The sequence below is a fragment of the Anser anser genome (genome assembly GCF_964211835.1).
Source record: "Anser anser genome assembly, chromosome: 4".
NCBI classification, from domain to species: domain Eukaryota; kingdom Metazoa; phylum Chordata; class Aves; order Anseriformes; family Anatidae; genus Anser; species Anser anser.
In genome coordinates, this window is record NC_139724.1 from 62900772 (window position 1) to 62916531 (window position 15760).

The 15760-nt window shown below is 39.5% G+C and overlaps 1 protein-coding gene across 1 annotated transcript in view; it reads left to right on the plus strand.

The window, feature by feature from the left end:
- The window catches only part of TAPT1 (transmembrane anterior posterior transformation 1), a 39999-nt gene extending 35254 nt beyond the window's left edge, over positions 1-4745 (plus strand). Inside the window, exon 14 of the mRNA XM_083835771.1 lies at positions 2641-4745. Coding sequence (XP_083691897.1) covers positions 2641-2870 — 230 coding nt within the window. The 3' untranslated portion in view covers positions 2871-4745. The remainder of the gene's footprint in view (positions 1-2640) is intronic.
- The last annotated feature ends 11015 nt before the right edge of the window (positions 4746-15760 follow it).

Sequence of the window (15760 nt, forward strand, 5' to 3'; positions counted from 1 at the left end):
TGCTAGACCTTAATTGTACAGTATCACAGTTGTGAATACAAGTCAGTAAATAGAATTTATTGCTTTTAGTTCACGTATTGTCTTTTAATAAATAATACTCTTAAATACTCTTCTGTACTCTTCTATAAATGAAAAATACTCACTCGCCTCTCCAGTGAAATCCCACCCTGGTATATGGAGGTGATAGAAGTGTCAATACTACACAAGTAAATATTGACACATCTCTGGTAGTGGTGAAGTTTAAATAAGGAAGCCTTTCATCCATTTGTTATGGAAATTAATGTAAAACATGGCACAAAATAGGCATAATTATTTATAATTGAAATGAGCACATAAATGAAAAAGCTTTATGAAATCTAAATAGGAATTTCAGCTTGTCTCTACCCACTTTGTTTCAAGTCTGTGCAGTGTGGCTTCCTTGTATAGGTGCTCAGCATTAATGGTTACTGTATATTTGGACTGGGGCATTATATGATATTCCTGTGACGAGTTACAAAAGGAAACAAACCTTCATTGTGTCAGTCAGCTGAGTTGGATTGTATATCTTCCAATAGTTGTGAATAGTTGTAGAACTAGTTGTAGAACTTCCGAAGTTCAATGAGAGCCCTAGACAACTTAACAGTGAGGCTTTTGTGTTCACTCTGTTGCTTGCCAAAGCCTTGAACAGCTTGAAATGTAAGGTGCTTATTAGTTGTCAGTGTCTTGCCAGCAGTAGTAGAGTTAAGAATCTGTCAGTGTTAGTCATAAATCCCTGCTTCTCAGCTGTGTCAAATCACATCAGGCTGAAATGTGGTGCAGATGTTTATTTTTAAATAGCTTAAATTCATGGAGTTGCCTTAGTTTCATTATGGAAGAATGTAATATGAATTGGTCTGAATGTCTTTTGTGTTCCACTAGAGAACTAACTCTATCATATTGATGCTAATGTTTTAATTAAATATTCTAATACTACACTTGCGTAAAAGATTTAATAAGCCATACTTAGACTGACCCTTAAATTTACAGTAAATAAACCCTGAAGACTATTTTTAGCTAAAGCAGCAGCAGTTTCACCAACTCAGTCGGCATACACTGCATTTTCCTAAAATGGAAAATTTGTAATTAAAAAATGGCAAGCCAAAATCTCTTGCTGATTTTATTCAGAATATTCTTAACTTCCGTTAACGATGAGGAAGCTCAGTTTTCAACAGTTTGTCAGGTTTTTATACCTTCTCACATCTCTGTATGTAATAGAAACCTCAATTACATGAAAGAATGATTTCACCTTCCCCGGCTTTTAAGTGTCTATATTGTTATTACTGGGCTCTGCAATATTCATTGATCCCTGTGCCTCACTTAACAAGTTTTTTCTGTACAAACTCTGTACTCATCTCTTACTAGAATGAGAGTAAAGGAATTAATCTGGTCTGCTTTCTATCAGCTTATAATGTAAGTCAGCTTATTGTCAACTTATTTACAAGAATTCCTACCTCTTCCACAGAAACAGTTTAAAATTTTGAAGGATGAAATTTTGTACTTTCTCCTGAAGAATGGAGGTTCTAGTTACTGGTAATCATTTGTAGCCTGATCAGTTTTCAGTGGAAGCTGCTTGATTAGCAAAATGCTTACCTTTGTAACAAAACTCTACAGTTAGAATTACTTTCTTCCTTTTTTGATGCAGATTTAGTATAATACTTGTATAATAAATATAATTAGTATAATAAACTTGTATAATACTGTGAGGAGTAATCCATTTACCTTCAAATGGAGCCTATACAGAAGAAAGTTTTTGTAGTAATTATTTGGAGTGAATAATTTGTGTAGTGTTGCCATTCTGTCAAATACTCTTTCCTTGAATCATTCTGTAAAATTCTCGACATTAGTCAGATTTCTTCAGGTTCCTTTAGAAACAATAATTAGTTTTTAAGAGGAGTGAGTAAATAAGAAAATTCGATTTCCTTGATAATTGCCTGTGCATTTTAATGTATTTTTAAAATGCTTTAACAAAATGTGGAAACAATACATCGATATTGCTCATTAATATCTCATTCATTATTGGAACTTTTTGGAGCCAATGTTCAGTTTCTCTGAAGAAAGAGGATCCAGTACTATTAAAGTGCATAGCACTGCGTGAGCCATTTATTAGCCATCCCTAGAGAAACGAGGTTTGTTGTACATGTGTAGAGAATTAAGCACATCTAACAACTTTACAGAAATTCCTTTGATTTCAGTAGAAAATACTTGTGTGACTCACACAGGGACTGTCAAATATCTTCTTGTCTAAGCCAACAAAAATGGACTCTGCAGAAGAATGCGGAGTCCAACTTCAGGCTACTTGTTACAACACAAAAGGATTCAGTAAAACAACTGCTTATGCTCTTACTATCTTCTGAAGTTCTTTAGAATTCTTTTTTTTTATCCTTGACCAAATCAGAAAAGTAGAATGACTAAAAAGGATGTTGTATCTTAAAACTAAAGAGGTGGTGGCTTGGTAGTTACTCATGTTACCTGGCTTCCACAAAGCATTCTTCTGTTGCTTCTGCTGCTTCGATGCATTGCACTTTTTCAGGACAGCTTTGGCAGAATCTACATGTTAAGAATGCATCAGGATGTCTGTGTTAAATTCATGATTATCTTTGTAACTGTCTCCTCTTCCAACAGGAATTTCCACAGATGAAAATCGATCTACGTCAGTTACCAATCAACCCGTGCATCAGAAAGACAATACGCCATCTTTACTTGTAACAAGCAATTCCGATCAATTTCTGACAACTCCTGACGGAGAAGAAAAAGATATAAGCCAAGACAGTTCAGAATTGAAACACAGGTCTTCAAAGAAAGACTTGTTGGAGATAGACAGGTTCACTATTTGTGGAAACAGAATTGACTAAGATCTTTTTAATCGATGTGCTAAGGATACTGAGCTGTTGGGACAGCAGATGCTACCAGAATGGACAGTTGCCAAAAAGGCACATAAATATTTATTTAAAAACTTAAATTATTAATGGCAAAAATATTAATTTCTTTCTACAAGTAACTTGGCTTGGTATCTGGTCAGGTCAAGTAAGCAATCTTTAACTTGCCTCTTGGAAAATGTGGTGGATCGTGAGTCTCTAGCCTGGTGGCAGAGCTGCAGTATCACTTTTCTGGAAAATAAACTGGGAAAAAAGCATAATCCTGTTCTGCATTATGAAACCACGCTTCCAGAACATACTACTTTTAAGAAGGTTCCTCCAGTGTAAGGATATTCCTGGATATATATGACAACATGACAGGAAGCTTGCCTTTCGAGTTATCTTGTTTTATTAAACATCTGCAAAGAGATCTCAAAACTTGTGCTTATTTCAACAAACACATAAAACAGCAAGTCAGGATAGTTACTCTTGTCAACAGAAAAATCTTTTCAAGATGTATCTGAACTAATCAGAATAAAAAATTGCCTCTAAATGAAATATTTACTGCATACTATTTTATCTAAATACCAAACACCAAGGAAAGATCACAAAATACAGTGAAGGTCCTGCCTAACTGGGCAGATAAGAAACATATCATTCATTGTGTTCAGCTGTGTGTCCTGCAAGGCAGATTATTTATAAAATAATTTTATAAAGCTGAGGATTTTTTCTTGTTGTATGAAAAAGTAAGAGGGGTACAGCTATATGTCGAGGAAAGGCAGTGTGAATTGCAGCAAGCAGAAGTGTTGCGTTGGAACTGTACGTATGGCGTTAATGTAACAGAGAGGAATAATACACTGCATTTTGGGATTTCACTCTGGCAAGAATGACATCTGTGTATTAACTTGCCAGAGAACATGCCTGTAAAAGTTCTTACTGACAATCAAATCAGAATTACCCATTTCAGTTGATTGGTTTTAGCCAAACGTAAGGAGATGCGCTATATCTATAAAGTGCATTTAAGCATTACAATGCATCTTCTCTCTGGTGTGAGCAGCAGTTGGGGGAGAATTGATGAAAGATGGTTTGGAATCCTGAAGCTGAGAACGAAATAAATTTCAGATCAAAACTGAGGCCTCAAAAGAGACCCTTCAGTTGATGATAAATTCTTTATATATTGTTGTTAAAACACAGCATTAACTTCTAATGCCTTTCAGATATTTAAGTAAGCACCAGCTTCACTTCCTAAGGAAAAGCATCATACTAGTGCTTCAGTGCTGAACAAATGATGACAAATTTACTTTTCGCTGTTTCACAGTTTGTCAGAGAGGGAAAGCTGGAGTTCATTTGGTTTACGAATATAAAATGTGAGTTTAATGTATGTGTTAATCCCTGAAACTTGCAGGACTGTGCTAGTTTAGCAATTGGAGCCAACTGCACAGAATTATGATGTATCCGAGCAGACTCGGTAATGAGGTAGCTTTGCCATACGGGTTGGTGTCGTCTGCTCTGGTGGGAACTTCTTGCTGCAGTCTGTCGGCCTCTCCTCTCCCAGTGAGGGGGGCTGGAGTAATGGCCAAAATCTGTGGTTACTGTTCAGGGATGAGAGTAAAGGAAGAGGATTTGTGCTGGGGAAACATCTGAAATTCTTTAAAATTTGATGTATTTTCTACTAATTGGAGATGTTCACACATTGAAATTCAGATTATCTGTCAATTTGGTGTATCTTATTTTTGAATTATTTAGCAGTTGCTAAAGGAAGCTTGGAATTGCTTTCATTTTTTTCTGTTGAATGTCATTCTGTATCAATTTTATAAGTGCATCTTGTGTGAAACTCAATAAAATTCAATTTTGTAATATTTGTTTAAAAAAGTACAGTGTCAACACTTCTTTGTTACTATGGGAGCCTTCGTTGCCTTGTTTTTACAGTTTAATTATGGTAACTGGATCCAAAGCAGTTACAGCAGTTACATCTCCATTTGTTGTGTAAGCTTAACACTGATTTTGTTCACTTATGGATCAAAATACCTCAAAGGAATACTTGAGTAGGGGGCATTGCAAATGCAACGTTTTCTGTTTAACTCTGAAGGTCTGGTGGGGGCCCAACTGGGCATGAAATTTCATTGTTTTCTCTTGCTCCAAGCGCTCTAATTGTTCTCATGTTCTCACTTGTGATTAACAGGGACCCCTTGAATATCTAGCTGAACGTTTTTAATGGAAGGCTGCAGCTTCACCTCTGACCCTGGCCGGTCCTCTCAGAACTGAAGGGGGCTTGTTGGGGAGAGTGGGGGAAGCAAAACACCAAGACCAAGTTTCTAGCCTGTAGATACACTTCATGATTTCTTCAGCTGTTCTTGTAAAGCTCCGTCTTAACAGGGAAATAAGATCATCAGAGGTTAAGCAGTGAATAAATGGAGTTCTCCAATTCATAAATTCCTCCACAATTAAAGTCTGGACAGTTCTGATGCGAGCAGTGATACTTCAACAAAAGTCACAGTTGCCAAATTAATTCCAAAAGCACGCACTGAATACAGTGTATATTCATAATGAGGATTATTCATTATGGAGGCATTAAGTAACAACAGTTTTCCATAGGATTACTTTATTAATCTTTTGAAGCCTTTCAGATGTTCCACAGCCAAGCAGAATTTCCCCTCAAGCGAAGTAGTTTTACAGTCACAAGCATATTGTTTTCACAAATGCTCGCATCTTAATTGGGAGAGTTTGAAAACTTTTTAACTTTTTTTTTGTGGTGCAATTCTTTCTATATTCTGTTTATTTATTTAGAAGTTAATTTTTATAAGTCACCGTACTTCTTCAGGTCACTAGATAAAGCCAGTATTTGCTTGGTTGTGGCTGCTATTGCAGCTCAGCTGAGCTCGGGGGGTACAGTTCTGAATCTTCGGTTGCTGTAAACGAGACTGAATGCAACTTAATTTTAGTGCAAATGTAGTCAAGCTGTGAAACTCTGAAACATTGCAATGCTTGGTCTTACCAATTGGGTTACTCCGTTGTGAGTAAGCTAGGAGTTGTACAGCTGTGTCAGAGTTGGGTAATCGTGGTTCAGAAGGGCTCTTCACAACTGCTAAACAATGTGTTCTCATAAAGCTTCAGGCTCACTGCTTTATCTTAGGAATCTGGGCTGTGCTACTTTCACTGACCCCGAGGAAGCAAATAGTTTTGTGTGAGAGGGACTGTAACATAAACACTGAAAGCAGTGCAACGGGACCGTGCCTATCTCAAGAAAATGTTCCTGCATGTAGTGGCATGAGGTGCTTAGACTTCAGAGGCTGTAAAAAACGCCTGATGTATCACTGTTGTAAGTCTTTTTCTCTTTAAGAGAGCAGTATCTTTTATCTGTTGTGACAATTGAGACTGAGCCTAACTTGTTTTTGGGGGATTTTTCAGGACTTCAGTATTTGTTACTGTGCTACAGAAAAAACACTGCCAACAGAAGACCTTGGATCGTGAATGTATAATACTAAATAAAGATAATATAATACTAAACAAAGAGCTAAAGAATGCTCTTTAGCAAGCTTGCAGCTCTAATAACAGAAAAAAATATAAAATGATCATAGCTTTTTAAATTATTTCTCAGTTTTGCCAAAACATTGACATGTTTGCAATGAAATTAATTCAGCATTAAAGTCTGTGTTTACTGCAAAATACTCTTCCCACCTATATTTCGCAGCTACCATTTAAAGCTGTGTAGATGATTTCTTCCATCCTCTTCTACTCTGTAGTGGAGTAAAGGTGTCGAGCAGAGCCAAGGCTTCACTCTTAATTGCAGGCAATTCTGTCTTACAGCCTACCTCTGGAGGGTGTTGTGCATCCCATCCAGGGTAGGGAGAGGAGTTTTGTTTTGTGAGTACAAACATCTGGGTTGCAGTATCACTGCCTGGGGTTCTAATCTTTTAGGGTGACTGATGCACATCTGTAAGCTGTCTTTGCTAAACAAACCTTGTATTAATAGGCAAATACCGTATTATGGTGCATTTATTAATTTCATGTTTTTATATCACATTATCTCAGATGGGTGATATGAGAGCAATGTTACAAGAAACGCGTATTTTAATAGAGCAATTTTTGGTGTTCAGAGAAGAAAGATTTTATGTTGGACCCTCATCTATGTTCAGTTTGTTAGTCAGAAGTAGTGATGAGTTAGCGCATCTGTTGACTACTTTGGATTTCCTAAAGGGTACCTTTCTGTGATGTCCAGTCCTGACAGGTGCTTATATCCTCTGCTCCGCTTGAAAATAAATACCAAGGTAGCTCAGGCATCACTAGATCTTATTTGATGCTGACAGTTAAAAATAGGTAATTAAAATAGGTTGAAATAAGTCTTGGGAAGTGATGTCTCTTACTGAGAAGTGGGGCAATGAAATGCAGCATTGGGCAGCACGTTCTTCAGCTCAGTGTGCAAAGTCAGAGCAGGAGGGTGTTTGAATTGATGCCAGCAAGTACGGTCCTGGTGTCAGGACTGTCAGTCCAGGGCTTGCCTGCAGCGTTGATTTGAACTTGGTGTTTTTGTCAAAGTTAGTAATGTAGCCATCAGCCAACTTCCTTCTGTAACCAAGGCACCAGGAGTTTTGCTAAACTCCTCTTCTGGAAACAGTTCTTGAGGTATCCTGTATATATAGCTAACCTCGAAGCTATGGGACCTTGTTTCCAGGTCAGTTAACACTCTCTGCACTTTGCACACCTGCAAGGCATATCTGCAATGAAAACGAATCTTGCACTGAGGCTTGGCGCTGTCTCAAATCAGCAGACAATGTCCTTGATACAGTACCAGAGCACCCACCTATTAGGCTGATCACAAAATTTGAGTTGTCTTTAGTCACTTAAGATGACTGTGACATTGGACAGAGAGCTAATTGTGTGGCAGTGGTTCGTGGTGCCTGTTCTGCCATTTAGTGACCACGTGCTGTATTGCCTCCACACAGGCAGGAATAAATTCTCTAGCCAGTTTTCGTGTTAGGCATTCATTTCTTAAAAGCAAGCAGCAAAGCTCTGGAGTATACTTAATCAGTGATTCTTTCTAGGAACAATATCAGGTAAATCAATTCCAGAAAATGACTCTGTTTCATGGGTCTTAAATAGGAAAAAATAATAATAATCAGAAAAAGTATGTGAAGTAGGTTTCAGCTTTTAGTCTGAAATGTTGGGTTATTTATTGCTATTTAAGTGATATGGCTAGTTTATGAAACATTACTGAAATTGGTCTATGTGAATTTTAATGTGGGTTTTTGTCCCAGTGTGCCTAAGGACAGTAGGTTGTGCTGAGCTCTTGATACCCCAACAACACTGCAAATCCAAAAAATAAAAAATAGGCTCCACAGTTTCAAATAACAATTGTAAGGAGCAAGGTAACCTCTGCTTTATCTCTGGTGTGAGCAGTTCCTGTGAGTAAGAAGCCCTGCTAACAAGCCCTGTTAGTACGAGACAAGGCACAGCATACTTAGTTCACAGTGTACTTACACTTTCTAAGTTCTCCTTATGGTTTAAAGACCAAGGAAATAAACATGGTCTTCAATCTGCTCTCCTTTCTGTCATTTTGGATATGTCAATTTTTCATTGGTTATTCTGGTGTTCATCATAATCTGTAGCTTTTTTGTTGTTTTTTAAAAGATGGTTGGATAAATCTTGTCTTGTTGAAGGAAATATTCTTGTAGGAATTTAATTGTGGAAGGGAAAGGCTCTAAAACTGTTAAAAAAAATGTTGGTTGTCTTGTTTTTATAGTAATTATAAAAACCTTTTCTTCCTCTAAACACGATTGCTGGCTTTGCGTTTGCCGTAAAATTCCAAGCAGCAGTCAGTAGCCTGTGGTGAGCAGTGAGATAAGTATCAAATTATCAGCATTATGAATTCCCTTCTGGATAATGCAAGCATGAGGACACCTGGTAACCTTCAAATACAATTCTGCAAAGACTATAAACCAGAACTCCGTAATTAACGTGGAGCTGTGGCCTAAAAGCCATGTGAAACCTCTTAAATCTGTTTAGTATATTGTGGAGCATTTGAAAGCCTTTCCTGGTGTCTTGAAGAGAAATTGTTCAGGCTAATGTTATTCACAGATAAAATTGCTGGTGATTTTTCTGCTTCTGCCCACCTTGGGATAGCGCTATGCAGACCGAGGCTTCTGAAGCTTGTGTCGTTTATATGGTTGCTGATGATCTACAAGGAGCATATTTATAATTTAAAAAAACAACTTGGGCTTGTGCATAACTTTGACCATTGGAAAACAAATGTTTGAAAACAGCTTCTGCAAGTGCTGAGCTTTATACCTGAAGGACAACTGTAGGAGTAACACGCATGTCGGTGCATGGTTCCAGATACACATTTGGGTTTATTTGTGGTAGGGACAAAGTGGGGTGAAGTCTGTTCATTGTGATTGCACACTCACAAGCTGTGCCATTATTTTACACCTCTGAAAGCAATGGACTGTCAGCCTTGCTCACTAAAATCAATCACATAGTGCTTGAACAAAATTCAGCTGTAACATTGGTTACTGAGTGCTCTCGTTCCCCAGGCTGGGCTTCAGAGCACGCCTCTGGAAATGTCCATGCTCGGCACTTGGCAAAGTCTTCCTCTGAAGGGCATTTTCTCTGATAACAGATGAAAAGCTCACACAGAGCGAGACCTGGGTATGCAATGAGCACAAACCCGCTTGTTCACAGATCGGTCTCATCCTTGACTGACTGAGCTGGGGAGAAGGGGAGGACCTGGGTTTGGACACTTAAGAGCAGCTATTTCCTCTCCTTTGTCACACTGCTCAGCAATCTGGCCAGGTATGGTTTCCTCTACTGATGGGCACCAAGGCTGTAGCCTGAAGTAAACTCTGGCAGGCCCTCCTAGATGTAGATTGCACACAGAGAACAGAACAGAAAAACTGAGGCCTTTGTCAAAGCCCGCCGTGTAACCGTAAATAACGCACTTTTCTATCACAGCACAGAAGTTTCCTACTTGACCTCATGCTGTAATAAGTGATCGGCGCAGTTATATCCAGAGAGAAACGTTTTGGAGAAGCTTCTCTTGTGTCTCTGAGCTGACGGTGGGGTGGTGGTGGGGTGTGAGAACACAGCGGCCTGGCGCACAGCGTGGGAGACGGGGGTACAAAGGCCTGAGCTCCAGCCAGCTCCACCAGGGATCTAAAGGAGGCATTTTGAAGTCACCCTACAAGCACGGCAGCTCCAGCCCTTCCACTGCTGGAGATTTGTAAGCTACTCACCTTGGTAGGCCGTACGTTGGCCTTATACATTGCCTGTACCCACACAGGATCACAGCATGGTTTGGTTGGCAAGGACCTCAAAGACCATCCAGTTCCATACCCCTGCCATGGGCAGGGACACCTCGAACTAGACCAGGTTGCTCAAAGCCTGGCCTTGAAACATGCACCAGTCACAGCTTTTAAAGAATTACAGAAGATAGCCTTGCGCCCTGACTAGAGCTGCTGCCTGTACTTTGGGAGGCAATGTCATAATTGAGGTCTTCGTTTTTATTCAGTTATTTTTTCCTCCTCCTCCTGTGTTGGCTCATCATGAATGGCAGCACCAGTGGCTGGATTATTTATTTTTTTTAACCCTGTAAATCAATCCTGCTTCGTTGTATCAAAAGCTGTACAGAGGTCTTTATTCTAGCTCAGGTCCTGTCTAACGCAGAGCTCAATTCATGTACCTCCTGATAGATATTTGCTTGACATTTTCCTCCGTCTTAAATGGCAGATTCCACAACCTTCTTGAACAGTAAATATGTACACTGGTAAGTGGTGATATTACCTCTGGAAAGGTTTCTGCTATGTGAAGTAAATCTTTCTTACTGAAATTTAAATCCCCTACTTCTTGTACATTGTGGGCATGGAGAGTGAATTTAATCTCTTCCTCCCTCTCTCGTTTTCCCTTACATCCTTGGCAGCTGAGACTCTTGATGTTTCCCTTCAGGCTCCTTTGCTGAACAATCCAAACGAGTTCAGCTCCTCTCTGTGGTCTGCTTGTCCCGTGCTCATCCTGAGGCAGAAGCTGGACACAGAGCTCCAGCTGGTGCCTTCTCGTGGAGCCGAGTTGAGCCAGAGGATTTCATCAGCCAGCTTTTGGTTACTGCATCCTGGGATGGGATTTGCTTCTTGAAAACAGCATACTGCTTTGGACCTAGGAGAGTCTGAAAGCACTGCAAGATCTATGAACTTTTTATGAAACTGCTTAGTTCCCAAACCTGGGCTTGCAGTGTTGTGTAGTGATGCCAAAATGTAAAATCCTGTGTTAGAGCTGCTTCAGAGGATTTTTTTTCCTACCATCTCTTTGTTAAGTTTGCTTTGAATTCCAGTCCTTTATCCCTTCCTTCAGGTTTTCTGGCACCAGCATACTACTACTGGTTAAAAACACTGAATGGCAATAGGCCATGATCAGACTTCCGCAGAATCTTACTTCTGTTGTGGTAAAAGAGCATCAAAAGCCCCATGAAAGTCAACGTGTGTGGCATGTGCTGCTTCTTACCCTACAGTGTATTACACTGTTGAAGGGAAATGCACCGGTTTGAAATGATTTGACAAATTTATTGTTTTTCACTCGTCATGTTACTTTTCAAGTACTAGAAAGAACAAAACCTAATCTGATTACTTGCCTAGAAAAATTGTGGATGACTGTAGTCGGTTTGATCTGTCGTTTCCTTTCTCCCTGCTCTAAAGATTGCTCTTCTAAATCAGAGTGCCTAATGACTGTGTTAGCTGCTACTTGGAGGGATTTTTGTTTGTTTGTTTCAGTGCCCAGGACTGGATCTAAGATGAATGAAAACAGCTTGTATACCTAAGTACTGATGTGGCAGGATCCCTATGAGTCCCCATGAAACTGCTGGTATGTTTGGTAGGAAGAATGGTTGGTTTGTACTGTGGTGTTTAGCCTGCTTGGTATTCCCACAAAGAGGGTCAATAGGAATCTGGTAAGAAGCTCTCATGATTCATTGTGCAAAGTCGTACCATGTGGGAAGAAATTGGATAAACCCCTGAAGTGTCTTGTGGTGTCCTGATGTCCGGTGATGACATATGAGAAAGCAAATTCCTGTCAAAATCAGCAGGGCAAGGCCATGTCCCATTGTGACCTTCAACATGGGATGAGGGTGGCAACTGCTTCTCCGTCCCCATCCTTCACCTGCTTGGGGACAGGGAGCAGCACACAGCTGAGGCAGTATAAGTGAATATGTTCCTCCTTAACACCAACACTGTCCACCTTTGAGGCTTGGGTGCCCAAAGGATAACCCCATCTCCTGGGTAGGAGCCCTTCTGTTTTGCACAGATGAAATTCACTGGTCCCTTCTGTTTTCCCTAGCAGTGGTGACTCTGAAACTTAGTTTTCAGGTGAGTCACTTGTCATTTCCTGGACCAAAGACTGAAACCTCACTTGCTACTAGGATATTGGAGCATCAATTTAAACAATCTTTTATTTGATGGCTACTTGTTAAGAGCAAAAGTAGAGGAAGCCTGCAATGCGCTCATTTCCTTTTTTTCTAACCCTAGAAGATAAGGAGCACAATGAACCACTTGCTTCATAGCAACATTTTAGTGGAATTCACAAAAATAAAAATTTTAGTGGAAGGCTGGTACTGCCTGTTCTTGATCATTTTGACTCTTGTAATCTTTCTGCCTCTTTGAAGTGTTGTCCTCAAAAGTGAAGGCAGTTCTCCTAATGAGGCTTCACTGGTAACAAAAACAACACAGTAATTATTTCCCTTCCATGCGATGCTCCTATTAACGTACCTTATGGTTGACAAAGCAAATCTTTCATTTAGTCGTCTTCGTCAGCGTGAGCTTTGGACACCTCCCATGTAGTGGCATGGCCAACTGCACTGTGTCTGGGCTAGACTTTGAAAGGATTTAAATTCTAATGGATTTTATTTAGGCAGTTGAATATTCTTAGGAAACAGATAGAAACTCTTAGAAACTTAGAAACTCTTTCATAGTCTGTAGAGGTTGTCACTTTTCTTTACTGAGGTGCTAATAGCCATAAATATCACTTAATGGTTTTTGCTTTGGGACCCTGAGGCTTTGATTATAGATAATCAAAAGTCACTTTTTTCAAGACCCACAGCAGGCAAATTAAGATTCAATATCAGCTCCACTTACAAAGTCACTATCTTGATATGAAATCCTAGATGTAGTGCTATGAAGGAGAGATGAAAGGCACAAGCTATGCTTGATTTCCATTGCACTTCAATAATCTTTACATTTGCACTTCCAGTGAGGTTTCAAAGATTTGGATGTTATACTTTTGGATGAATATTGAAATAAAATACTTCAGGCAAGAAGCTAAGTCTCTGAGCCTCTGCTCTCAGTGGAATATGAGCAGACCACAAAGAATCAGAAACATATTTCACCCTGACAGGTTTCCTGTGCAATGAATGTATTGTATGTGGTGCTAATTTAGTGCAAAGAACCCACTCTTGTCAATAACATCTAATGAAAAAATAATAAAGTTGAACAATTTCTTAAAACAACACACATAAAAAAAAAGTACATTTCTAAGGCAAATCATAGCAATTTCCAGGGCACTGCAATCCACAAGAATCTTTAAAATGATGTGGGACAGCTCCTCAGTTCTAGCTGACTTTTCCTAATTAAAACAAATTCAATTAGTAATTCCTAGGTTGTAAGTTGAAAGCACCGATATAACTTGCCCTTCAATGCACTAGCATTTATAGATACCTTTAATCTGAAGTAATTAATTAGGAAATATACTGTAGTTCCCCTTAGGCAATTTCCCTAGCAAACAACCAGCACTACTTAAAAGCTTGTCTGCCTGAAAGTGATACGCATATTAAAACATACCCCAAAATCTATAATAGCTTTCACTCAATCCTTTCTGCTTTCTGAAATGTGCAATAAATCCCTGTACAAATACAATACCATGCTTTCACATTTCAGCCAATAATCTTGAAAATAATAAATCTCAATTAAGCTTCAGAGCAGCACTTTCTCCCGCAGTGGGACACAGAAGACTGTTTCCGCTTAAGAAATTCGTGAAACGAAGTACAGAGAATCTAGCTCACTGACCCAAAATCTGCCTTGGAGTAAGGAACAAGGCCAGGAAGACCGATACAGCTGGGCTTTCCTGAAGGAAAGCACGTCCCTGCTTTTTTGGCTTGCGGTAAGGAAGCAATTTGCTTTACCGTCATCATGTTTGGCTTCATCAGGGGAATGTGCAAGCATGGCTCAAGCCCAGGCTTCGGTATTAGCCACCCTTCAGTCCACCTCTGGTGTCCAGAATCTCTGAGCGGGTTCCAGCCCTCTCTGAAGCACCATGGTCAATGCACACCATGAGACTCAAAAACAAACAAACAAATTTGGGGTTCCATTTTCTTTTCCTTGGCCTCCAGGACATTTTTTTTATTTTTTAATTTTTGGAAGCTTTTGTCTGTAACCTCAAGAGGTGCAGGTTTATTCTTTGAATTAAATACCTAAATTGCAGATTTTCATGCAATTAGATGAGTCCAGGAGTTCAAGCCTTAGGAAGTAGAGTACGTGCAAGTATTGTGAGACTGGCAGGACTGTAGTGAAAAAATAAGGCTTGCCACTTTAACCAAATGTTTTCTCCCAGGGTGAAATCCTCCTCTATTGCAGAGAACCCACAGAAGTAGTTTCGCATAGTATTATCATGTAATTATATCGGCTTATTAAAAGCAATCGTAGCGAGAACTGAACAACTCCTAATTCCCATCTCTGTCAGGAGCACACTAGTGAGTGTTGCCCCAGCTATGCATGCAGCTTCGTTCTGAGGCAGCAATCAGAACAGAGCCTTTTATGATACGGTTAGCTGACATTTGCTTGCAGAACAATTTATTTTGACTGAAAAGTTGTCACAAATTGAGTTTACAGCTCTATACAGCTCTCTGCAGCTAATAATAACCTGATAATACAATGAACGCTTTTCTAAAATGGCTTTTATTTTGCTGTTCTGCATTTCTCTGTCCCTATATGCCTGGGCTTTGTTGGTAAGTGGTGACTGGCCAGTGCAGCATTTCTATGCAGCAGCTTCTGTTGCCACAAGATGATGGGCGTTTTGGTGGGGTACTTTTAAGTCCTATTCTTTCAGGATGATTCTGGCACAATATCCTGTATTTAGCATTGCTTTCTAAGCTGCATTAATATTTTATTCTTCTTTATATTTTTATTAAAACATAATCTTTCCTTCTTTAATGTATATCCAGGAATTCTTAAATCTAAGTCTTTTCCATTGAAAATTGTCTTACTCTTTCCTCACCTTATGATTTCTGTATCATCCTTGAATGATACAGTTAGAGGTAAGAAAGCAAATATGCTCCAGATCTTATGTGCCACTGCACCAAATTTAGCATATAGAAGTGGTGTGAGGTTTAGTAACATTGCTTGAAATGGATGCTGTTTCTCAAATATTCCTCCAAGCAAGCAAACTGAACATTTCATTAATTTCAGACAGCTTTATTAGGACACACTCTTAAGAGAGTTTGAAAGCAGCGTAGTGCTCATCCCCATGGTTTTGTTTAAGATAATGCAATGTCAAGCCCTGGAATAGCAAAGGTCATTGCGCAAAGTTCATGTGGGAATTATTTAGCAGCTTCATGGGTTTCACTCCGGCTTGTTGCACAACTCAGCCAAGACAGTGAAGGACCAGAAAGGTCTTCCCACGTGTTATAACTACAGGAGAAAAAAAAACCAACCATGGTACTGAGCAATGATCATCACAGAAAAGTACAGTGCCTGAGCATACCAAGCAGCAGCGACATCTCGGAAGACGACCCTGTTTCCACTGCCAGTAGTGAAGGGACGGGGATAAATGTGAATCAGTGCCAAGGCACGGTTCTCAAGAACTTCTTGCTTCCAGTCACTCAGGACTGTTTTTCTTCCAGAACACCTGGCATTGAT